This window comes from Mizuhopecten yessoensis, unplaced genomic scaffold (assembly GCF_002113885.1).
Source record: "Mizuhopecten yessoensis strain PY_sf001 unplaced genomic scaffold, ASM211388v2 scaffold6647, whole genome shotgun sequence".
NCBI classification, from domain to species: Eukaryota; Metazoa; Mollusca; class Bivalvia; order Pectinida; family Pectinidae; genus Mizuhopecten; species Mizuhopecten yessoensis.
The window spans coordinates 1,229,081-1,255,818 of NW_018406654.1; the positions used below are offsets into that span (position 1 = coordinate 1,229,081).

The following is a 26,738-nucleotide window of genomic DNA, read 5'->3' on the forward strand; positions in this document are numbered from 1 at the left end:
AAATGCCCAACCACTTCATGATTTTTACGGACATTGCAAAAGTCTTCAAGCCACAGCACAAGTCGCATAAACGTAAGTGAATGTTTTTACCTTGTTGAGAATATATACACTTTAAGCATTGTTTTTGTAACTTTGTTCATTTCTTTTTATCTCATTCATTACCGTTTATATACTGCACATACAATTTTCTATGTTCCTTTTCAGATACGTTTTTTTCTTAAAACGGATTATGACATATTATGACTAATCTTTAACAATATACATATATAACTTGGGAGGCATGGTAGTCTAGTGGTAAAACGCCGGACTCGTGACCGAATGGTTGCGGGTTCACGTCACGGCACGGCACTGTGTTGTATCCTTAAGCAAGATACTTTACTCCACGTGTCCCAGTCTACGCAGCTGTAAATGAGTACGTGGCTAGCAATGTTGAATGCTGGCGTGAGCGCCGAAATGGCAGCTCCGGCTGTATGCTCCCCAGGGAATTAAAAGGTATTGGCTAGTTGCAAAGGCCCTATAACAACGGATAATAATTTGTGAACCGCTTTGAGACGACCTACAAATAGGTTGTGATAAAGCGGTATATCGAATTATCATATTATTATTATTAAATAAAGATACGAATGTTTGTCTTTGGAGTATGTGCATTGTAGTATGAATTTTATGTATCAAATTAATAACACATTTACAGGACCTATGTATTTGATTTGTTTTCACATTAAATTGTTACTATCCTGGTGTCTTCTTACATAAGGCTTTCTGCTTAATATCCATGACCTAGAACATTCCTGTAAAAATGGAAAAATAAATTTAACGATTTGTAACAAAAGCCTGGTATGCAGAATCCATATTACAATTACATGTATATATAATTATGACTATATACATGTAGTGCTTTACAATATCTTATTGATAATCACATCAGTCATAATTTAGAAATTATTGCATCAAGTTATACATATACTGCAAAATTATACCTGGTCTTCAACCAGTCTTACAGGAATGATAAATAGTGATACTATTTAGATAAGCTAGAAATATATATATACATGTAGAATACAGTCTTATAAAAATAAAAAAACGTGGCTGTTAATAACTGCTTATTCCACAATCCATATTGAAAAAATGACATGTATAATATGTGTTGCTAAATCTTTGAGGAAGTAAGTCAGATCACTAGATCAAAGATCAAAGGTGAAGGTAATTGAGGTCGAATTTCATATCTTTTTAATGGTAAATATTTATTAGTAAGCATATGAAACAATAATGTTTAGAATCGAAAAAAATAAGTTACTGTCCAACTTTAAAGGTCAAAGATGAAGGTCACTGATGTCATATTTCCTATCATTTGAAAGGTAAATATTTTGCACTATGTATATTAAGCAAGAGTGTTTAGAATGGAACATATAATTTAATGACCAACTTCAAGGTCAAATGGTAAAAGTCATTGAGGTCATATTTCATATACCTGAAGATTTGACTTTCAAAGAAATTTGTCCGGGTTTAGACGGCCGAGTAATAGTCACCTCGGCCGTCTAGCTATGAGGCAATTGACATGTCGTTTTTCACGCCGTGTTTACACAAACAACTACAATATATATTTTCCATTAAATGTATTCAGTTTTTTTTTGTATTAATTCACCTGACCTCACGTCACGTCACGTTTAAGATAACATAGACAGATTTCGTTGTCTGCACCGTCGTTATTTTATCGTTGTCCATATATATATTTATACGTATCTATATTGTTCGCAGAAAAAACATGGCAGAAATGGCTGTGACGGCAAACATGAGAAAAATGGCTGTGGCGGAGAAAAGGACTGTAAAGGCTGGTATGCATTATTTCCTTACAGATAAATAACTGACTTGAATTAACTCTCACACACACACAGAGAGAGAGAGAGAGAGAGAGAGAGAGAGAGAGAGAGAGCTTTAATATAAAAATTTAGAAAAACAGAAAAAAATTTGGTATTTCAATAATCTAGCAATGAAAAACATGGACTTTTTATCTCATAGATGTGCAATTTTAAAGACAGTGATCATATTTTAGTGATCTTTTCCGGTCGTTGAAATATCTTGCAACCAGGCACTTAAGCTGGTAACGTAATTAGCTCTACATGCTTTAACTCGTCCCCACTGTACTCACTATCGATACACTTATGTTTGATGCTATTTTATTGTAGATGTGAATATTTCATACGGAGTTGAGAAAGAGTGCCGGGTGGCTTTGATAGGTCGCTCAGGGACTGGAAAAAGTGTCACTGGAAACAACATACTTGGTTGGAAAGCTTTTCGATCTGAATTGAGTGCATCTTCAGTAACAAGTAGATGTGAAATCAACACAGCGGAGCGCTTTGGCAAGAAGTTGGTAGTAGTGGATACACCGGGATTGTATGACACGGCATTATCGAACGAAGATATCACAAAAGAAATCGTTAAATGCATAGCAATGCTCGCTCCCGGACCTCACGCCTTTATTCTTGTTGTTCAAGTAGGGCGTATCACACCAGAAGAGCAGAACACAATCACCCACTTCAGTAATGTCTTTGGTGAAGAATTCTTCAAGTACCTGATAGTACTTTTTACACGAAAAGATGACTTAGAAAACGACGATATGACCATTGATGAGTATATCAAAAAGGTTCCAGACAAACTGAAAGACATTTTACAGAGATGTGGTCGCAAATATTTAGCATTTGATAACTCTCCAAGAGGTCGGAAAACTGGCGCCGACGCACTTGAACTGGTTGAAAAGGTGCAAGATATCGTGAATGGGACTGGAACATCATACTACTCAAACGAGATGTTTGAAAAAGCAGAACAGGAGTTTCAGCGAAGAGCTGAGGAATTCCGACTTGAGGAAAAAAAGAAGATTGATAAGGAACAAAAGAAGATTCAGAAAGACCTGGAAACCGAACAAAAGAAAATTGAATCTCAGAGAAAAGAAGTTGAGGCAAGACGAATGAAAATTCAAGCAACGGAATTTGAACTTCAGAAAAAGGAAAAAAAAAAGTCTCATGAATTTGAAGAAACACTTCGAAAGCAGGAAGCTGCTAAAAAGGATCTCGAAGCAAAGGAAAGAGAAATTGAAGAAAGGGAAATCAAAAATGACAAGTTAGAGTCAAGGAGGAAACGCGATTTAGAGAAAAGAGAAAAAGAGTTCGAAGAAAAATGTGGGAGCTATCGTGACGATTTTAGAAAGGAATGCGAAAAGGGAGATGAGTCTTTTATGGTCGGACTAATGAACAGTGTAGGATCTGCAGTAGTAGCCGTAGGAAATGCAGCAGAAAAGGTTGCAGATGCAGTAGGAAAAGTTGGAAATGCAATAGGAAACATAGTTGGATTTTTTAAAGAAAAAAAATAATGATAAGGAACAAAAGAAGTTACAGAAAGACATGGAAACCGAACAAAAGAACATTGAAGCGCAGAGAACACTTTCTACAATAAAATCATGAATACGCAGAACAGTTATTTGCCTGTTCCGGATGTAACGTGTCCTATTAGTTGTCCCGGAAATAACGTGTCCAGTAAATTGTTCAGGATGTAACGCTTCCAATTAGTTGTTGCGGATGTAACATGGTCTGTTAGTTGTTCTGGATGTAATGTGTGCTGGTTTTTGTACCGGATGTAACGTGTCCTGTTAGTTGTTTTGATATAACGTGTCCTGACAGTTGTTGCGGATGTAACGTCTGCTGTTAGTTGTTCCGGATGTAACGTGTCCTGATAGATGTTTCGTATGGTACGAGCCCAGATAGTTGTTGCGGATGTAACGTGTGCTGTTAGTTGTTCCAGATGTAATGTATCCTTTTTATTGCTCAGGATGAAACGTGTCCTGAAAATGTCGAATACGAATAGAAGAAATGAAACAAAATCAGGAAGTTAATAACATGCGTGACAATTATCGTAGTGGAACGTCGATATAAGTCTGGTTTGGTGAGATAATTGGATTTGTTGCTAACAACTTAATAGGATGGTATTAGGACATAAGGTAAAGTTTACCTGGGAGAAGCATATTCTTTACAAGAAAGATCTCGATCAGACAAAAAATGAAATGTAACCAGTCTTATTCACGATATAAGGGAACGTTTACTTGGGAGAAGCATAGTAGATACGAAAACAGAAAGATCTCTTTCGGACACTTGATAAATCTAACTAGCCTAAATCATGATTAAGCAGAAAACTATCTGTTTTGCGCCATTTCTGCTTCCTCTTTTCTCAGCATATCAATACTTATATATTTTATAACAACATAACCAAGCGAAAGCGGTAAAAAAACACACCAATTATCCAGTATAAATATATTTTCATATTCTTGTTTATTTATGTGATAATAATCCCCCGTCACTATTCCTTGACTGACGTGTCCTTTCTGTTGTTCCAGCGTTAAGTATCATGTCAGTTATTTCGGATGTAAACTGTCCTATCAGTTGTTCCGTGTGTAAAAATTTCTTATCAGTTGTTCCGTGTGTAAAAAAATTCCTATCAGTTGTTCCGTGTGTAAATTGTCCTGTCAGTCGTTCCGGGTGTAAAGTTTCCTGCCAGTTGTTCCGGGTGTTAAGTGTTCTGACAGTTGTTCCGGTGTTTCATGTCCTGTCAATTGTTCCGGGTGTTACGTGTCCTGTCAGTTGTTCCAGGTGTTACCTGTCCACTCGGTTGTTCCGGTGTAAAGTGTCCTGCCAGTTGTTCTGGGTGTTAAGTGTCCTGTCAGTTGTTCCGGGTGTTACATGTCCTGTCAGTTGTTCCGGCTGTAAAATGTCCTTTCAGTTGTTCTGGGTGTTCCGTGTCCTTTCAGTTGTTCTGGGTGTTCCGTGTCCTGTCAGTTGTTCTGGGTGTTAATTGTCCTGCCAGTTGTTCCGGGTTTAATTGTCTTGTTTGATGTGCTATAGAGTGAATCTGTTGGACGTTTCATTACTAGCTAAGTATGCAGTAGAAGTATGTAATATTCAGAAAAAAAATGTTTAAAGCTGAAGATTTGGACAAGGATGACTTTATCGCATCAACACGTTTTTGTTTTTTGTTATCATTACATTTTTTTGTAAAAAGTAGAGACGTATTTGTCACCCGATACACGCGATAATGGACCGGCTCTCTAGCGATATAACTAGTTTCACAACTTGGGAGTTGTGTGTCGTACGCGTTGTGCTTTGTTTCTAAACAATATTTTTATATTTTAATATGTTTTGTTTTTGTTCTTTGATATATTGCTTATTAAAAAAGTACCCTAAACACCTATTGTTTGTTTATTTTTTATTTTCTATTTTTTGGATTCAATTGTTTATTCAAATTCAAACCGGATGACATGTCTAACTACATCCTCTCTCTCTCTCTCTCTCTCTCTCTCTCTCTCTCTCTCTCTCTCTCTCAAAGCGATACCTGGTGCCGTGCAGAACAAATATGGCACGCAATTCAGTCAGCACGGATCTGGATTTACTTTCGTGATTTTAATTTTTATTTCAAATGGTATGTAAATCAAACAAAATCCTTAAATTGTTTTGTGAAAGATTCCCAGTATTAACTACCAAATATATAAGTGTATATACTGCAAACGTGAAATTTGTCGTTGTGGAAATGCTGGCGTTTTTCCTGCTAGAAACATTTCGGTATGCGAATATTAATTGATATTGTTTGAAGAATCACAACGCGACCATTTCCACACACGATAATGTCCCAATTTACATAATTTTGTTTCTCTGCCCGAGGATTTAAAGCCACACAATATTTTACTTTTACTGTGGCACTATGACGTTTGTTGGTAAATCCTTAATGCGGATGACGACGCCGTCAAACTATTGTGATCTCGATTATATTGTTTTGTAAATGTTTGTACTTGACAGTTCTGTGACTAAAGTGAAGAGATTTTACGGCAGCAACTCATATCCATTTTAAGACACTTTTTTAAAGAACAATATAATTTATTACCTCTAACTGAGCGAGATCGGGTTATCTCAGTCGAGGGTTAAGATTCTGTAACAAAATCCCAACCGAGGCTCAATAGTTTATCCCGAGGGTTTGAATAACCGTATCCTTACCTCATATCAGGGATGGATTATATTTCTTGTTTATTACCTCAGTTACAGGTAATTGACTTTTTTTCTCGCACTGTTACGTTCGAAAACAAATTTCAATTTTGCTAAAAACTACAAGTATCCCGCCTTGGGCCTCAAATGATAATGACCTCTTTACTACTTAAGCTACATTTGAATGCTTCCGCGTAAAAACGTAGTCCGTCCTTACATAGATTACAACGTATTTCACAGTGTAGAATATATTATATCTACAACATCAAATATCTAACAACATCAAAACTATACATATAACGACAAAACAGAACATTTTTATTGCAAAATGTCAATTTCAAGTAGTTAAAGCGCGGATAAATACATCGCAGTGTAAAAATTCTGCGAAATGCCACGTAAAGGAACAAGACAGATTGGACGAGATAGAAAAATCTAGAATGGGGTATGACGTGGGATATCTCTGCCTGATGTGCGAGAACATATCTTACAATTACTATGGTGGAAATATAGACACAAAGTACACATGACAGAAATCGGACAAAAGGGGCCTTCCACCATTTGGAAGACATGGTTTTGATATTAGTCAGGCGGTCGCTTATATATACCACTCATATGACTAGTATACAGAATAACCATACCGTGACGGCTAAGTAACAGATATACACAATAAGTTTAAGGAGTGTGTATGGCTTACCTGCTAACTATATCACATCTGTGTCCAAAGGTCCATGATATTTTTTTAAACAAGATAATTCTCATACTCTACACGCTACATGTGGGTGTTTGTTGGATTTTTTTAATATTCTACACATAATAAACACTCACTGAAATATTATGACTTCGAGCTACTTTAAATGTCCTCATCTGAAGAACAACACGGCCTAGGGGCAATATATTAGTCTGGTTGCTTCGCAGGATGGCGTCTGACAAAGTTAAGGAATAAAAATGACATTTACCACCTTTCATTGTCACAGGGATGAAATATGTAAAAATCTGCGAGCTTTTCTCTTGATGAAGTAAAACACCTATAGAGTCATGTTATAAGGCAAACAGCTTTAATAGATAAAGCCCGGTAAAATGTCTTAACTAAGAATGACGTATGCTGTCTTTTAGGGACCGCAGAACCAAATGATTTTCCATAGACGGTAGTGTTAACGTTTACCACTGTCCTGGTTAATTGGGGTTATCCACACTAGTTCACCAGCCCTCATTTTGAAAAATGTCATCTCACACACACCTGTAAAAAAGAAGTTTAAAAATTCTATTTTAAACAAGATAATACTCTACACGCTATGTGGGTGTTTGTTGGTGTTTTTTTTAATATTTTACACATTATAAAGATTCACTGAAAGATTTTTAACATTTTTAAACGGATATGAACCTAAAAAATTGTCTTAGTAATATATTCAGACCGCTCAATTCATAGCGTTTTTAATCATCAAATCACATGCCAGTTATTATCAACCGAGGTTCTTCGTTTATTAAGAAGAAATGTTTTAAAAAGTTTAATACATATGATATTTAATACCTTTAAAGTGGGTCTAAGTAATTCATTTTAAAAAGAACGTGACGATCCTGCATCCTAACACATTCCTGACCAAATATAATACCCTAGATAGATATCTTGATAATAGAAAAGAAGTATTTGACATGTATTGCCTTAAAAGTGCATGATAGCAATCCATACGAGAATGACATCGGCCAGGTTTCATTATGCTTGGCATTTGGGTTATTAAAGTGTATAGCCCATTTGATCTTTGTTATCCTGAAATTGTGTTAAAAGAAATTTATTCAGCCAAATTTGAAATAACAACAAATATGACAAAAGGCAAAATAAACAATACTGTACGTTTGTTATTAAATAAAAAACACCATTTTGGAAATCTGTCGTCTCCAAAAATGGATACTGTAATGGTTGTGGTGGTGGTGATGGTGGTGGTGGTGGTGGTGGTGATGGTGGTGGTGGTGGTGTTGGTGGTGGTAACGGTGTTGGTGATGGTGGTGGTGATGGTGGTGGTGATGGTGGTGGTAATGGTGGTGATGGTGATGGTGGTGGTGGTGGTGGTGGTGGTGATGGTGGTGGTGGTGATGGTGGTGGTGGTGGTGGTGATGGTGGTGGTGGTGATGGTGGTGGTGGTGGTGGTGATGGTGGTGGTGGTGATGGTGGTGATGGTGATGGTGATGGTGGTGGTGATGGTGATGGTTGTGGTAGTGTTGATGTTGATGGCGATGGTGGTGGTGATGGTGGTAGTGATGGTGAAGGTGGTGGTGGTGATGGTGGTGGTGATAGTAATGGTGGTGGTGGTGATGGTGGTGGTGATGGTGGTGGTGGTGATGGTGGTGGTGATGGTGGTGATGATGGTGATGGTGATGGTGGTGGTGGTGTTGATGTTGATAGCGATGGTGGGGGTGATGGTGGTGGTGATGGTGAAGGTGGTGGTGATCGTAATGGTGATGGTGATGATGGTGGTGATGGTGGTGATGATGGTGATGGTGGTGGTGGTGGTGGTGTTGATGTTGATGGTGGTGGTGATGGTGGTGGTGATGGTGGTGATGATGGTGATGGTGATGGTTGTGGTGGTGTTGATGGTTGTGGTAGTGTTGATGTTGATAGCGATGGTGGTGGTGATGGTGGTGGGGATGGTGAAGGGGGTGGTGATCGTAATGGTGATGGTGATGATGGTGGTGATGGTGGTGATGATGGTGATGGTGGTGGTGGTGGTGGTGTTGATGTTGATGGTGGTGGTGATGGTGGTGGTGATGGTGATGGTTGTGGTGGGGTTGATGTTGATAGCGATGGTGGTGGTGATGGTGGTGGTGATGGTGATGGTGATGGTGATGATGGTGGTGATGTTGGTGATGGTGGTGGTGATGGTGGTGGTGGTGGTGGTGATGGTGATGGTGGTGGTGATGGTGATGGTTGTGGTTGTGTTGATGTTGATGGCGATGGTGGTGGTGATGGGGGTAGTGATGGTGAAGGTGGTGGTGGTGATGGTGGTGGTGATGGTAATGGTGGTGGTGGTGGTGGTGGTGGTGGTGGTGATGGTTGTGGTGGTGTTGATGTTGATAGTGATGGTGGTGGTGATGGTGGTGGTGATGGTGGTGATGATGGTGATGGTGATGGTGATGATGGTGGTGATATTGGTGATGGGGGTGGTGATGGTGGTGGTGATGGTGGTGGTGTTGGTGTTGGTGGTGGTGGTGATGGTGGTGGTGGTGGTGTTGGTGGTGGTAACGGTGTTGGTGGTGGTGGTGGTGATGGTGGTGGTGATGGTGGTGATGATGGTGGTGGTGATGGTGATGGTGGTGGTGATGGTGGTGGTGATGGTGAAGGTGGTGGTGATCGTAATGGTGATGGTGATGATGGTGGTGATGGTGGTGATGATGGTGATGGTGATGGTGATGATGATGGTGATATTGGTGATGGTGGTGGTGATGGTGGTGGTGATGGTGGTGATGATGGTGATGGTGATGGTGATGATGATGGTGATATTGGTGATGGTGGTGGTGATGGTGGTGGTGTTGGTGTTGGTGGTGGTGGTGATGGTGGTGGTGGGGGCGATGGAGGTGATGGTGATGGTGGTGGTGGTGGTGATGGTTGTGGTGGTGGTGATGGTGGTGATGGTGGTGGTGATGGTGATGGTTGTGGTGGTGTTGATGTTGATAGCGATGGTGGTGGTGATGGTGGTGGTGATGGTGAAGGTGGTGGTGATCGTAATGGTGATGGTGATGATGGTGGTGATGGTGGTGATGATGGTGATGGTGGTGATGGTGAAGGTGGTGATGGTGATGTTTGTGATGGTGATGGTGGTGATGGTGATTGTGGTGATGGTGGTGATGGTGGTAATGGTGGTGGAATTATATCTTCCATTTAATTTAAGTATCATGCCCGAGTCAATTAGTTGAATAGCCTTAAATGAACATAAAATTAATTGAATTGTTCTGTAAATTAATTTCATTATTGCTGACTTGAGTTAAATTCAGCATGCCTAAGGCAAAATCCATGTCTAGGACGGTTCCAGTGAAGGTTCATCGCACCAAGCAGAGTTACCAAGAGAATGCTGCTACTTGGTCATCGGAGTTATCGGAGGAACAGATGTCACGGGCGGCTGCTGTAGTATTTGACAGGATGGCCCCAAGATTGGAGGAGTTAATAACTCTCATCTGAAATTCCCCAGCAGTAGGTGTGAACATTGGTCAGCCAATTACAATTGGGGGCGGTTTTGATAATAGTTATCCCTATGCCGTTACCAGTGTACAAGAGGAATTTGGGGCTAATGTGCCTGAAGGAATTCGCCAGAAAAAAGGTTAATGGCGAGTATGTGCATACACCCTGAAGCAGTCAGCTAAGCTTTCGTTAGTGGTGGTTGAATTGCGTATGTCTACAAAGACGCAGTCTGTTGAAATTTCAGACATAAATTATCTGGACAAATGCTATTCTGGTCTTTGCTAGCCTGTATAGGTCAGCCTGGCCTTTGATAGGGCCGGGTTGTTCAAGTACATGCATACTGTGCGTCTAGGCGCTCGTCGATCTTTCGGTTTGGGTTGGAAGCTCTATGATGAGCAATTTAGGTAAAGGAAGTTGCGATGTTTGTTCAGCCATTATGATATACGTTTGCGCCATTGTTGTTGAAAATCAGCACAGTAGAATGTCAACACTTGCAAAGCTTAATAATTAAGCTATGAAAATACAGGTAAAATGGCGGCTTTGATGTGTGAGGGTTATTTCTTTTATGACACGTTAAAACGCGAACTCCTTTTTTATCCATTATCAATATCTTCATATATTTATTTTCATTTAATACTTTTAGCCGGCTTTTTAAAATGAGACACGAACTAACGATTACACAATCGAATTCTCACAGGTAACACACACTGACCAGACTATCGTCACCAGGATCGATATCATTCTGCTTCGACATGTGGTTTTAGCTGTCAAAGCAAACACTCATAGACCCGGCTCCGCGTGATTGCGCAGCCGCAACCCAAGTATCGCGGCGTATCTTATCAATATGATCATGCGTGTTTTTGCGAGATCTGCGTGAGTTGCCAAACTCTGTAATATATAGATGATAAAGAATAATATTGGATGTTTTTATTTTCCTGAACTAGCATTTCTGTGTTTATCTGTCATCAATCGTTTTGATTGGTAAACTAGGCTTATGTTCAGTTAATTTCAATATAGATCTTAAGTATATATATATTTTACTGTATTTCACTTTAATACAGCTAAAACTACGTCAGATCTACATCATATTTATCACCTTAAGACCCTGGACCCATTGTTTGGGTAAATACCTGTATTTTGTGCCTAATTCTATATTTGGAATGTAGACAGTGTCTTTCACGTTTTCGTGACCGTCGTGTTTTAAAGTTTGCCGTATAAATCAACGTGTATGAAGAGAACTTATCTCAGAAACTCACTGAAGGATTTACCAGATTTTCCAGTACTTCGTTGCATGACCCTTAGCAGTAACTACATCCCGTATTCGTCTCGGCAGAGTAGAATTGTAGAATAAAGTGTTTGTTTTTTAGCTTGGATGGAGAGACTTCCATATCAGATGTTCAGCTTCAATAAGTCCCTATCGTGTTTTGATGTTACAGTTGTGTTACCGCACAACGCACCAAAAATACGGTGCGCACACCGTGCATACATCGTTCACACACCGTTCGCACATCGGCCACACATGGTGCGCACAACTGTGCGACTTAACAATCGTTCGCCCCGTTGTGCGCTTTTCACCGCACGACTGTGCGATTTGGTACAATTTGTTGATCAATAATACGGAAGGCTCGTATGCAATAATGTACACTGTATATCTTACTGTAATTTCTCATCACAATAATTAAGATAATGTGCAATTTTACAATGCGTGTTACCACGGACTTAGATAAGATCCGTGGTCTTACACAGAGTTACAGTGACCGTTAGACTGTCAAGAATGGGTTTTGCTCCTAGGTAATAGATGTATGGACCGCCAAATTATAATTGAAGATCTATATGTTCAATTAATTGAAGATACATTGAAGGTACAATTAGTTGAAGATAGGTCCAATTTAATAAAAAGATAGGTTAAATTAGTTGAAGATAGGTTCTGTAAAAGAAGTGTATTGATTAGGTTGCCTTACAAGCGTCAGCGGTGGTCATCGGGCTTACGCCCATACATACAATTAAACACGTCCAAAAGAGCTGCATGTAAGAACGAATTCGAGAAATATGTCTTTAAACTCATGAATAACACCGTGTTCGGTAAGACGATGGATAGCGTGCGATCTAGAGTCGACATCAAGCAGGCACACACGGACAAAACATTCAAAACATACGTGGCAAGACCTTCGTTTCAAAGATTCATCATATGGAGATGGTATAAAATTACTCATGACGGATACGGACAGTCTATTGTACCATATCCAATGCTCAGACGTCTATGACGACATGTATCGGGAAAGACACCTGTTCGATCTGTCCAATTATCCGATGGAGCATCGCTGTCGCGATACAAAGAACAAAAATATACCCGGGTATTTCAAGGACGAAACGGGAAGCCAACCCATTGCAGAGTTTGTTTTAAGGTAAAACAAAAAAATATTTTAAATTAAAAAGTCAAAATAAAATAAAATTAAAGCGACTTCATGGGTACATGTTGATGATAAGAATATATGGTGAGTACATCTGTATATTGATATTTAATTTTTTTTTAAATATTAAGAAGTTTAAGAAAAAATAAAATAAAAATGGAAATATTTTAATGTTTCAAAACCAAAATTTTAAAAGAAAATTTCAATAAGAATCAAAACTAAATGAAAAGGAATCAAACATTTACTTTAAGTTGAAACAAAAAAAATATCAATGTAAAATCTAATAAAACGTGGAAGTATGAGCGACATCATTTAATGACTACATGGTGCTTATATACTATACATAAACATCTAAAGTTTAAGAAAAACTATTGAAAATGGAAATATTTTAAAGTTTCAAAACCAAAGTTTTAAAAGAAAATTTCATTAAGTACCAAAAATAAATGAAAAATTAAAAAGTTTAAATTTAAATATATTCAAAGCTGCAAAAGTTTTAAAGAAAAGCATAATTAAGAGACTTCATTTGTATGTACATATGAATTATATGTAATTACACATGTTGAATAGATATTTTATGTACTGATGTATTTCATTAAGATTTAAATTGAGAATGTTTCAAAAGAAGAAAATATCTAGTATCTATGTTTTAAGAAAGTGTAAAAGAGACCCCATTGTATTTGTAGAATACTTGGTAATTTTATATGATATATACTCTTGTATTTTATTTTATTTTGTATTCAAACAACTTTAGATGGTCTGGAAAAAGTTGTCATTGATGTGTAATTATCCATTTTATATATGTGGACACATTTTAGAAAGAGAGATGGTTGTTTAAATGTATAAGGTTCATCACATGTACTAATTGGCTTTCATGTCTCAACATATCATGTGAATGCAATAAAATCCGACGAGCAAATAATATTGTTTGTTCCGTATTTGAGAAGTCAATCATTCCTGTATACAAAATCTATCGACTCCTTGTACACTCCAAAACCGCTTCTACAATAATACCGTTGTCCTGTTAGATTTCTCATCCGGTTGTGAACTCTATCATATTTTATGCCCACTATACTGTCAATAAAGAAAATAGTTTCATTTCTTAACTCGGGGTAGGTTTTCCTTATTCCTGTTACAATTTCATATAACAGATCCACAGTTATCCACCTCGTGACATCCAAATCCAAATACTGATTAAACATAAACCGGTAGCACAATATTATTAATTTCAAATATGACATCCTTGTTTGATTCTACGACAGATTTGACGATATGTTTTTGATTCTTCTTGTACGTTTTCAAGGGTATCCATGCAAAACTATATTTTGTTCGTAATTTGCCCTCGTTTTATCGATTTTGAGGTGGAATTATGGTTTCGTTATTATTTCGGTATTCTTTGTTGTTTTGATGCATACTATACATCCATACTGACGGTTTATTCTTGAACGCATACAGGTAAATGGAAATCGTACAAAAAATGAAACAAGATAGCATTGTAATCAATGATGAAATAAAGGTTTGACTTGTAATGACGTACACTTATATATATATATATATATATATATATATAAACTTTAGAGCGACATCACGGTAAAACAATATTTGTTTTTTTAATTATTACATATTTATATATATATTCGACTTCATAAAAGTTGCTGATTGTTTCTGTATATTCGATTATTCCGCAATCAGTTAGATATATAGCTTCTTCCTCCCACTTTCATTAAAACCGAAATTTGTTCTCGATCCTTTCATATCGAACTTCCACAATGACTTCGACACTACGATTTTCTTGTTTAATATATGCAAGAATGAATTGCTACCTGCTGGTATCTCTTTTGTAGACATGCTGCTTTGTGTATAGGATCCTACACATATTTATAACATTAAAATAAGCAAACCCTAAGAAATGGTTATTTTAGTTATATGGAAATGATTTACACATTTGATCCTGTTAAAAACTTTGCTGTATACTATCTAAACGTTACTTAATCATTTTTCTGAAGAATTCAGTCGTTATCATCTCCAATTAAATTAGCCATGACCATAGACTTGATTGCTCGCCGCGCAGAGTTCAAACTCAACACTGCATATGAATGCCAAGCTTTAGGTAAAGCCATTCTAGTCATTCTAAAATTCTGTCTTCAAAGAAACGTTTATACTGTTGTTTTGTAAACTTTCAGAAGGCGTTTGATTTTGTCGATAGAGTAAGATGATGGTGCAAGCTGACTAAGCTTGGCATTCGCGGTAAAATGCTATCCGCCATTAAGTGTTCTAATTATTTTGAGAACAATGTTGGATCATTGCAAGGGGAAATATTATCACCTGTATTGTTTTCGCTTTTTGTTAGTGATTATGAAACTTCATTTATTGAAAATGGTGCAACAGATTACGATTTCGGTGAATTAAGCTTATTACTTTTAATGTATGCGGATGATTTAATAATGTTTTCCGAAACCATTGAAGGTTTACAGAGTCGTCTAGGTAATTATTCCACAGAAAGGAAAATGACTAAATACAGAGTAAACAAATATTGTTGTATTTAGATATGGAGGTCGTATACATGATAGGGAATCATGGACCTATAATGGTAAATAAGTGGAAGTTGTTGACGTTTTCTGCTACCTGGGAGTAAAACTTAAGTACAATAATAGATTCCAACAAATACAAAAACAGTTATCTGACCAGGGACGTAAGGCCATGTTTGCACTTTTATCAAATTGTTCTAACTTAAGTCTTAATTGTAAAATGTTATTTCATTTATTTGATACTAATGTTTGCAGTATATTGCATTATGCGTGTGAAATTTGGGGTTCGTCAAAGGGTTCTGATATAGAAAAGGTTCATTTTGTAAGAGGATTTTTTTTTAAAGTTAAGAAGTCGACTTGTAATGCAATGGTGTATTTTGAATCACAGGGACTTGGCACGAATTCCCTGTGTTTTAAATTAGGTCGGTGTCCATTAGAATGCATAAGAAAATATAGAATGATAAAATAAATACTGGTTAAAACTAATGGATTCGAATAACTGTATTTTGCACACTGTGTATTCCTTTTTAAGCAGTAGTAATACGGGTAATTGTTTTAACTGGGTAAATCATGTTAAACATTGTCTTTTTCTCTCTCGACTTCGGAGATGTATGGGCAAATCACTATAGGTATAACAATAAAGGTAATTGCATCTAATAAAGCAAAGACTATTTGATCAAAGTCAACAACATCTGGGGGATTATTGGAGTCCTCATCTAAATGTACTCTATACAGGTACACAGCAAGTTATTTTACTCTACAATACTATTTGACGACGTTTATTCCTATAAAATACCGAATCTGTTTATCTTAACTTCGTCTTTCCGCTCATAACCTAGCTATTGAAACTGGTCGTTATAATAATATAGCGAGAGAACAAAGACTTTGTCCAAATTGTAAGTTAGACATAGAAGATGAATATCGTTTTATTCTGATATGTAGGCGTTACCAACATTTAGGAATGAAATATATAAAACCTTTTTATTGGCGAATTCCTTCTATCGACGTGTCTCGCTCACAGTAGAGGGAGAAAGCATCTGCTTTCTTTCTACTCTCTCCACGAGAATGTGGTGCTCCATTTCCTTATAGGGAGCATTTATTTCTTATCTGTGTGTTACCACACCGAGTTTGAGCTCCTTATCTAGGACGGCATCACGATGCAGCCCTAATTACACAGCAAAATTATTCGCCTAAACCTTTCTACTCTCAATGATTGAGTACTTCTTCCATCCATAGTTGTGTAGAAAGTGAGAACAATGTTTAAATATATGATGTTTTTCATATGATTATGCAATTAAAGATATTCAGAGAATTGTTTGTGTTTTCTATTTACTAAATAAATATTTAAATTTGATAACTGTTTTTTCTTTTATTCTAATATAGCTTTTAAGAATAGGGTCTGTTCATGTCACTCAGTGATATATACTTATATGACTCTTAGCCCTTTAATAGTATTAGGTTCATAGTGATCGATTAAAAGCAAAATATTGCTTACCTTTTCAAACATTGGCTGGTTAATTTATCTGTCCTCCTACATCATATTATTTTGAAATGTTGCTTTTGACTAGATCCTTTAGTTGGTTATAATTCGTGCATACATATGTTAGCGCGCATACAGCACATACAGTTTAAGCTCCTTATGTAGCGCTGTTTTTTTCTTTTGCTGAAAGAAATTCATAATTCTTTCATATCTTTTAGACCACATTGGGGCAGTACTTCTACTGTCCATCGTCGACTAAAAGTGAACTATTTGCCACCAGGACGTAGAGTATATACATTTGTGTAGTCAAGTTCAGGGTAGATTTCGTACCATGGCTTTGTCGTGTTAATAGCTGTTCGTGTCATATTTCATCGCATGGTTTCATCTCAATAATTGTCATGGGATTCGGGTCGTACCACGTAGGTCTATTGCGTACGGTTAATATACAATGGTATCGTCTTGTTACAATTTATCGTCCAGTTTCATCTTGGGAATAATGATGGGAGTCGGGTCGTACTACCGTGTCGTTAAGGTTAGATTACAATACCATGGCTTCGTCTTTTCACTGAATGTCAAATTTTCTCACATAATTTCACCTTAAGAATATTGATGGTCGTACCACTCATCTGTTAAGTTGACCTTATCTTATTACTGAACATTTTTCTTCGTAGCTATTTTAGATTAGAGTATATTTTATTAAATACTTTCATCCAAATGATTGAACCTCTAAATAGGGGGATCTAAAGGGATCTGGGGAACCTACAGGGACCTCACAAAGGGACCTAGGACATATAGGGACCTACAGGGACCTCACAAAGGGACCTAGGGACATATAGGGACCTACAGGGACCGTTTAACACCCCTAAAATACATCTACTGTGGTCTTTGTTTTTAGTTTCAAGTTACTTTATTTCATTGTTTATCAAATATTTTTACTTTTCTCCCTCGAAGTGTCTGTAATGGTATGCTGTGGTATCGTACGTCAGTAGTCTATCAACAATTTTTATGTACCACCTGTGCCAAGTAGTCTTCATATTTGACCAGCAGATACATTGAACGGTTGCAGCACACTTGACTTACTTTTAAGGTTACTGTGGTCTTACATGTTAAACGTTTCAAACAACATTATATAACAAAAACACTTGTATATGCTATAAAGACCAGAAGTGCATTTATTTATATGGACAAAACCTTGAACATTTTGTCCAATAGTCATAGCATATACACAAGTAGTCATAAAACGTAATTTGTATATGTTTTAGGGGTTTAGATCGACTTTCAGTAAAAAGCAATACATTATATAATAAGATATGAATAAATATATTGATAGATAAATCAAACAATAAATATAAGGCATGTTGTACATTGAACTTCTCATTTAAAATCATGTCAACTCATCTATTACATGTTCACTTAGTTTTAAGACACCACGGACAAAATCCATCCCTAATTGGGAGTTGGGGTGAGAAATCGTGCCGGGTGAGAAAACGTGTCACCTATGCCCATACGTTTTGCACGATTTTTCACCGGGGTGAGAAATCGTGTTAGGGTGAGAAATCGTGTTGCGACCGCAGCACTTTTAGCACGATGTCTCACCCGGATGAGAAATCGTGTCGGGGTGAGAAATCGTGTCGGGTGAGAAATCGTGCCGTAACACTGGGGTCTGGTTCCCAGTTCCGTTTAAGAGAAAACGTATCTGGAGTTTTGATCTCAGTTCGGTATAAGACCAATTCCTTTATAGAACCCATGGAAGTTTTAATTTTGTCGTCTGTAAAATTGTGGGTTCGATTTCTGTACTGGATTTAGATAAAACGATGCACCTTGTAGACAGGGAAAGAATAACTAAAAACATAAACGTTTACTATACGGAACGCTCCTTTGACCTTTCGTTTTGCAACGTAGACAGGGAAAAAATTACAAGAAAACCTTATATACGTTTACTACACGGAACTGGGGTCTGGTTCCCAGTTCTATTTAAGAGACAACGTAGCTGGAGTTTGGATATCAGTTCCGTATAAGACCAATTCCTTTATACAGACTATGGTAGTTTTAATTTTTATCTGGAAGGTAGTGGGTTCGATTCCTGTACTGGAATCACATATAACGATGCGCCTTGTAGACAGGGAAAGAATAACAAAACACGGATACGTTTACTATACGGAACTGGGGCCTGGTTCCCAGTTCCGTTTAAGGAAAAATGTAACTGAAGTTTGAATCTCAGTTACGTATAAGACTAATTTCTTTGTAGAGGCTATGGCAGTCTTAATTTTCGTCTGCAAGGTTGTGGGTGCGATTCCTATACTGGATTCAGATATAAATACGCTCCTGTGACCATTCGTTTTGCAAAGTAGACAGGGAAAATATTACAAAAAAACCCCATATACGTTTACTATACGGAACTGGAGTCTGGTTACCAGTTCCGTTTAAGGAAAAACGTACCTGGAGTCTGACACTCAGTTCCGTATAAGACCAATTAATTGTAGGTCTTATTTTTCTTGTGAAAGGTTGTCGGTTCGATTCCTGTACTGGATTCAGATTTGAGTTCCCAGTCGATTATAAGAGGCTGGCTATGATTTTTTTCTTTCTGAAACAGACCTAGTATTGTGGTCGAAGTTCCATTGATAGTGTTATTTCAATTTTAAACGGAACTAGGGTCTGGTTCCCAGTTCCGATTATGTTAAACGAACTAGGGTCTGGTTCCTAGTTCCATTTATCTTAAACGGAAATAGGAACTAGGAAATAACTTCAGGCTCCCGTTTTATTGTGATTACCTGAAAAAGATAGAAGAATGTTGCATTCAAATTTAAATCAAACTGGTGCCTAGTTATAAGAATACCTCAGACTAGTTACATAGTTATATATACACATCTAGTTATTTATGATGCCAGTATCAATAATTTATTGAAAACAATTTGGGAAAATATGAATATTTGCTGATTTTTTTGAAATTGTAAATAAGCCATAATAGACTTTATTTGTCATTTGGTAAATTATGGATAGGAGGGGGACCAGGTTGGGGGTTGGGTTATTATGTAAATAATGTATTACCTTGTGGAATATTTTGGTTACAGGAAAGATATTAAACATATCAAAAAGTGTAATATCAGATTCTGAATATGAATTAGAAACAGATTTCATGAGAGAAAATTTACAGAAAAATAAAGTTATTAATATTTACTAAGTTAACTTACTATGTGTTTTAGTCATTTTATAACAGGAGAGAAACAAAAATAATAAAACACATTTAAAAAACTTACATTGATTTTAATCAAATCACATTTTTGAAACATAATACAGAATAAGAAGTATTAATCAAAACATGTATGTAACGTGGTGCTATCAAAAGAGGAAGCCAGCTTTGTCAAGAAAAGCAGCAAAGTTTCTCCGAAATAACTCCGAAACACGTGGGTTTTGTCCGGGTACTCCGGTTTCCTCCCACAGTAAGACCTCCGCGCGCTAGCATTCGGGCAAACAAGAGTGATTAGTATAAGTTTTAAAACCTTGTTTCTTGATTGTTGTAAAATAAATAAAGCTAATAGAAATATCTAGTATAATGGACGTGATCCAGCATGCGTTAATCCACATGAGTTATGCTCCCATCTGTGTCAGTTGTCATGAAAAGCTTAACCCCACAATGCTACTATTTATTGGCTCTTTGTTGATGGGCCGTTAATAATGGAATGGTAATAACTAACCCCACAATTAAAATGTCAGATACATGGTACAACAAATAAACGAATACGTGTATTTTACATGAAGCTAACAACACTTAAAAACAAGGACGTGTGACCGAGAAACAACTATTATATATTGTCAGACTCATCGACAATAGCGGCAATCTTCACACAGAGTTTAGAAATCCGATACTAGGAATTGAAATTTTCTTACGGACTCCCTAAATAGTTCAGCATCGTTAGTTAACATATACATGTTTAAGCACTTTTACGAACATTGCAAAACAAACTAATCTGGAGTACGAATTCTAGGAAAGGCTTATTTATTCTCGGAATTGTTGTTCACCTACCCACTCCTTGAATAGTTCTGCATTGTTAAGGAAACTATAAATGCCCAAGCACTTCATGAATTTTACGGACATTGCAAGAGTCTTCAAACCACAGCACAAGTCGCATAAACGTAAGTGAATGCTTTTTACCTTGTTATATAAGCATTGTTTCTGTAACTTTAGTAATTTCTTTTTATCTCATTCATTACAGTTTATATACTGCACATTCAACTTTTCAATGTTCCTTTTCAGATACTTTTTTTTTTTTAAACGGATTATGAAATATTGTGACTAATCTTTAACAATATACATATATAACTTGGGAGGCACGGTAGTCTAGTGGTAGGACGCCGGATTCGTGACCGAAGGGTTGCGGGTTCACGGCACGGCACGGCACGGCACTGTGTTGTATCCTTGAGCAAGATACTTTACTCCGCTTGTTCCAGTCTACTCAGCTGTAAATGAGTACGTGGTTGGGCAATGCTAGAATTGCTGAATGCTAGCTGTGAGCACCGAAATGGCAGCACCGAATGTATGCTCCCCAGGGAATTAAAAGGTATTGCTGGTTGCAAAGGCCCTATAACCACGGATAATAATTTGTGAACCGCTTTGATACGACCTACGAACTAGGTTGTGATAAAACGGTATCGAATTATCATATTGTTATTATTAACTAAAGATACGAATGTTTGTCTTTGGAGTATGTGCATTGTAGTATGAATTTTATATATCAAATTAATAACACATTTACAGGACCTATGTATTTGATTTTTTTTCACATTAAATTGTCCAGAGTTTTGTTTCAATCATGGTGTCTTCTTACATAAGGCTTTCTGCATAAATATCCATGACCTAAAACATTCCTGTAAAAAAAGACAAAGAAATTTAACGATTTGTAACAAAAACCTGGTATGCTGGTATTTTGTTTCTATTCATTTTCCACCCTTGTCATGATGACCTATGCCCTAATAAATTATTCTCTATGATTTGATCTATCCAGGTTTGGCCTATTGCATTTTACTTTCCGTCCTTACTTCCTGTAATAAATAAAAACAAATTATGCATATTTTAAACATTTACTCTGATTTGTTCAAATGTGGATTTAATTTGACAAAAAGCATTTGATACACTACAAATACATTAAGAAACAAAGTGATTTGTTCACTAATTTTAAAATATTTTAATGAAATCAGTTACTTTGATGTTTTGAGTTGAAATGCAACCGGATAAGATATATTCTTAACAAAATTTCACTCCCTAAACAGAGATTACATGCAGGGAGGAAAAGAGTATAATGCACTGAATGTTTAATTAAACTACAACACATGAAAACAAATTTACATGAAGGGAAATTACCTGTAATGTATTAATGTATTTCCTACCACCTCTTTTCCTAAATCTAGAAAACTGAGCATGGCTCTTGCTAATCAGAGGAACACAGCTGATGTCCTACGTGAAACAAAGTTTGGTCAGGGGTTTGCTGAGAGTATGATAAGAAAGTAAACAATCTGACAATCTGCACAAAAGCATGCGCACTATATAATATGATACTATATTTTTACCTCATTGTAGAAACTCGTCTACTCGTGTCTGAATGCTTCGGTTCGGTATGGGTCCTTGGGGTCATTGACTATGACTCGAGACATTTATTTTCAGTTGCAGTTTTCAAACGTTCTTTCGTATCACTTGAATCTGTTTACACTGACATTTATCAATTATTTCGGAACTAAATCTCTGTCAACAGTCAGGACGGAATTGCTGTAATGCTTCGAATGAAATTTTCAACGTCAAGATCTTCAGTACAGTACTGTAGAGAAGTGTTGCCGTCAGTGCGATGGGCTTAATTCTTCCATCGCACGAAATTACCTATTCCGTTTAGGTGATGATATACTCTGAGTATCGTTTGTTCTAATCAACATGTAGATAAGTGAGCAATAACAACAGAAAGCACACATTCTTTCACTTTCAGACTTCATCCTCAGCAGATGTCATATCGCTGCGATGGTAAACTTCCGGTTTAAACGACTTTCGTTCTTATTTACGGGAGTTCAATATCATATTAAATACGGTTATTTAAATATAAAAGATGGTCGCACTGGATACTTTTTTGACGTTCTTAATTGTTGTAAATAATTGTCGATGACACTTTTTAAATCCAAGCATGGAGTCGTTAGGTTACCGTTAATCATTCTGAAAGTTAGCCAACATGCGCAGCTTCCTGAAATAAGTCACTTAGCGAATATTTCATATCCTTTTAAAGTTATATATTTTGTAACAAGTATATGAAGCAATAGTGTTTAGAATAGAACACATTATTTAATAACCAACTTTCAAGGTCAAAAGATCAAAGGTGAAGGTCATTGAGGTTGAATTTCATATTTTTTAATGGTAAATATTTGTTAATAAGTATATGAAGCAATAATGTTTAGAATCGAAAAAAAAAAGTTACTGTCCAACTTTAAAGGTCAAAGATGAAGGTCACTGATATCATATTTCCTTTGAAAGGTAGATATTTTGCAATATGTATATGAAGCAAGAGTGTTGAGAATGGAACAAATAATTTAAAGACTAACTTCAATGTCAAAAGGTCAAAGGTGGAGGTCATTGAGGTCATATTTCATATACCTGAAGATTTGAATTTCAAAGAAATTTGTCCGGGTTTAGGTGTAAAGTAATAGTCACCTCGGCCGTCTAGCTATGAGGCAATTGACATGTTGTTTTTCACGCTGTGTTTACGCAAACAACTACAAGATAGATTTTTCCCTTCAATGTATTCCATTTTTTTGTATTAATTCACCTGACCTCACGTTTTTAAGATAACATAGACAGATTTCTGTGTCTGCACCGTCGTTATTTTATTGTTGCCTATATACATATTTATACGTATCTATATTCTTCGCAGAAAAACATGGCAGAAATGGCTGTGACGGAAACCATGACAGGATTGGCTGTGACGGAAAACATGACAGGATTGACTGGTATGTGTGTGTGTGTGTGTGTGTGTGTGTGAGAGAGAGAGAGAGAGCGAGAGAGAGAGCGAGAGCTTTAATATAAAAAATTAGAAAAATATGATAAAAACTAATATTTCAATAATCTAGCAGTGAAAAACATGGAACCAGGCACTTAAGCTGGTAACGTAAATAGCTCTACATGCTTTAACTCGTCCACACTGTACTCACTATCAATACACTTATTTTTGATACTGTTTTATTGTAGATGTAGATATTTCATACGGAGCTGAGAAAGAGTACAGGATGGCTTTGATAGGTCGCACAGGGACTGGAAAAAGTGCTACTGGAAACAACATACTGGGTAGAAAAGATTTCGTATCTAAATTATCTGGGTCTTCAGTAACAAGTAGATGTGGATTCAACACAACGGAGCGCTTTGGCAAGAAGTTGGTAGTAGTGGATACACCGGGATTGTTTGACACGGCATTATCGAACGAAGATATCACAAAAGAAATCGTTAAATGCATAGCAATGCTCGCTCCCGGACCTCACGCCTTTATTCTTGTTGTTCAAGTAGGGCGCATCACACCAGAAGAGCAGAACACAATCACCCACTTCAGTAATGTCTTTGGTGAAGAATTCTTCAAGTACCTGATAGTACTTTTTACACGAAAAGATGACTTAGAAAACGACGATATGACCATTCATGAGTATATCAAAAAGGTTCCAGACAAACTGAAAGACATTTTACAGAGATGTGGTCAAAAATATTTAGCATTTGATAACTCTCCAAGAGGTCAGAAAACTGGCGCCGACGCACTTGAACTGGTTGAAAAGGTGCAAGATATGAATGGGACTGGGAAATCATACTACTCAAACGAGATGTTTGAGAAAGCAGAACAGGAGTTTCAGCGAAGAGCTGAGGAATTCCGACTTGAGGAAAAAAAGAAGATTGATAAGGCACAAAAGAAGATACAGGAAGACCTGGAAACCGAACAAAAGAAAATTGAATCTCAGAGAAAAGAAGTTGAGGCAAGTCGAAAGGAAATTCAAGCAAAGGAATTGGAACTTCAGACAAAGGAAAAAGAAAAGTCTCAGGAATTTGAAGAAACACTTCGAAAGCAGAAAGCTGCTAAAAAGGAACTCGAAGCAAAGGAAAGAGAAATTGAAGAAAAAGAAAACAGACAAGCCGAGTTAGAGTCAATGGGGAAACGCGAATTAGAGAAAAGAATGGAAGAGCTCCAAGAAAAATGTGTAAGCTATCGTGATGATTATAGGAAGGAATGCGAAAATGGAAATAAGACCATTATGGGAAGGTTAATGATTGGAGCAGCACAATCCATTGGAGGTTTAGTAGGAACAATTGGAGGTGCAGTAAAGGGATTGTTAAAGTGGACTTAAACTTTCTACAATAAAATCATGAATACGCAGAACACATATTTGCTTGTTCGGATGTAACGTGTGCTGTTAATTGTTCCAGATGTAATGTAATCTTTTTATTGTTCAGGATAAAACGTGTCCTGAAAATGCCGAATACGCGTTAGAGAAGAAACGCGCAATTGAAGAAATTAAACAAAACAGAGAGAGGAAGTTAATAACATGCGTGACAATTTTCGTAATGGAGATAAGTCTGTTTTGGTAAGATAATTGGATTTGTTTTAGATATTAACAACTTAATATGATGGAAGTAGGATATAAGGGAAAGTTTACTTTGGAGAAGCATAGTATATACGAAAACAGAAAGATCTCTTTCGGACACTTGATAAATCTAACTAGCCTAAATCATGATTAAGCAGAAAACTATCTGTTTTGCGACATTTCTGCTTCCTCTTTTCTCAGCATATCAATATTTATATATTTTATAACAACATAACCAAGCGCAAGCGGTAAAAGAACCCACCAATTATCCAGTATAAATATATTTTCATATTCTTGTTTATTTATGTGATAATAATCCCCCGTCACTATTCCTTGAGTGACGTGTCCTATCAGTTGTTCCGGTTGTAAAGTGTCCTAACAGTTGTTCCGGGTGTAAAGTGTCCTATCAGTTGTTCCGGGTGTAAACTGTCCTGTCAGTTGTTCCGGGTGTAAAGTGTCCTATCAGTTGTTCTGGGTGTAAAGTGTCATATCAGTTGTTCCGTGTGTAAAGTGTCCTATCAGTTGTTCCGGGTGTAAAGTGTCCTATTAGTTGTTACGGGTGTAAACTGTCCTATCAGTTGTTCCGGGTGTAACCTGTCCTATCAGTTGTTCCGGGTGTAAAGTGTCCTATCAGTTGTTCCGTGTGTAAAAAAATCCTATCAGTTGTTCCGGGTGTAAAGTGTCCTGTCGGTTGTTCCGGGTGTAAATTGTCATGTCAGTTGTTCCGGGTGTAAAGTGTCCTGTCGGTTGTTCCGGGTGTAAATTGTCCTGTCAGTTGTTCCGGATGTAAAGTGTCCTGCCAGTTGTTCCGGGTGTTAAGTGTTCTGATAGTTGTTCCGGTGTAAAGTGTTCTGTCAATTGTTCAGGGTGTTTCATGTCCTGTCAGTTGTTCCGGGTGTTAAGTGTCCACTCGGTTGTTCCGGTGTAAAGTGTCCTGTCAATTGTTCCGGTTTTTACACGTCCTGTCAGTTGTTCCGTGTGTTAAGTGTCCTGTCAATTGTTTCGGGTGTTAAGTGTCCTGTCAGTTGTTCCGGATGTTACGTGTCCTGTCGTTTGTTCCGGGTGTTAAGTGTCCTGTCAGTTGTTCCGTGTGTTAAGTGTCCTGAAAGATGTTCCAGATGGTACGAGCCCAGTTAGTTGTTCCGGTGTAAAATGTCCTGTCAGTTGTTCCGGGTGTTAAGTGTCTTGTCAGTTGTTCCTGGTGTTAAGTGTCATGGCAGTTGTTCCGGGTGTTACGTGTCCTGAAAGATGTTCCATGTGGTACGAGCCCAGTTAGCTGTTCCGCTGTAAAATGTCCTGTCAGTTGTTCCGGGTGTAAAGTGTCATATCAGTTGTTCCGTGTGTACAGTGTCCTATCAGTTGTTCCGGGTGTAAAGTGTCCTGGCAGTTGTTCCGGGTGTTACGTGTCCTGAAAGATGTTCCAGGTGGTACGAGCCCAGTTAGTTGTTCCGCTGTAAAATGTCCTGTCAGTTGTTCCGGGAGTTAAGTGTCCTTTCAGTTGTTCCGGGTTTTTTATGTCCTGTCAGTTGTTCCGGTGTTACGTTT

The 26,738-nt window shown here is 37.2% G+C and overlaps 1 protein-coding gene across 1 annotated transcript; it reads left to right on the forward strand.

The window, feature by feature from the left end:
- On the forward strand, positions 1-25,036 carry LOC110452374. Its single transcript, XM_021500852.1, has 6 exons — positions 1-72; positions 1,756-1,832; positions 2,184-3,363; positions 20,720-20,735; positions 23,507-23,582; positions 23,821-25,036. The coding sequence occupies exons 2-6, from the start codon at positions 1,763-1,765 to the stop codon at positions 24,954-24,956; spliced, it is 2,478 nt and encodes an 825-aa protein (XP_021356527.1). The 5' UTR covers positions 1-72; positions 1,756-1,762; the 3' UTR covers positions 24,957-25,036.
- Positions 25,037-26,738: the final 1,702 nt, after the last annotated feature.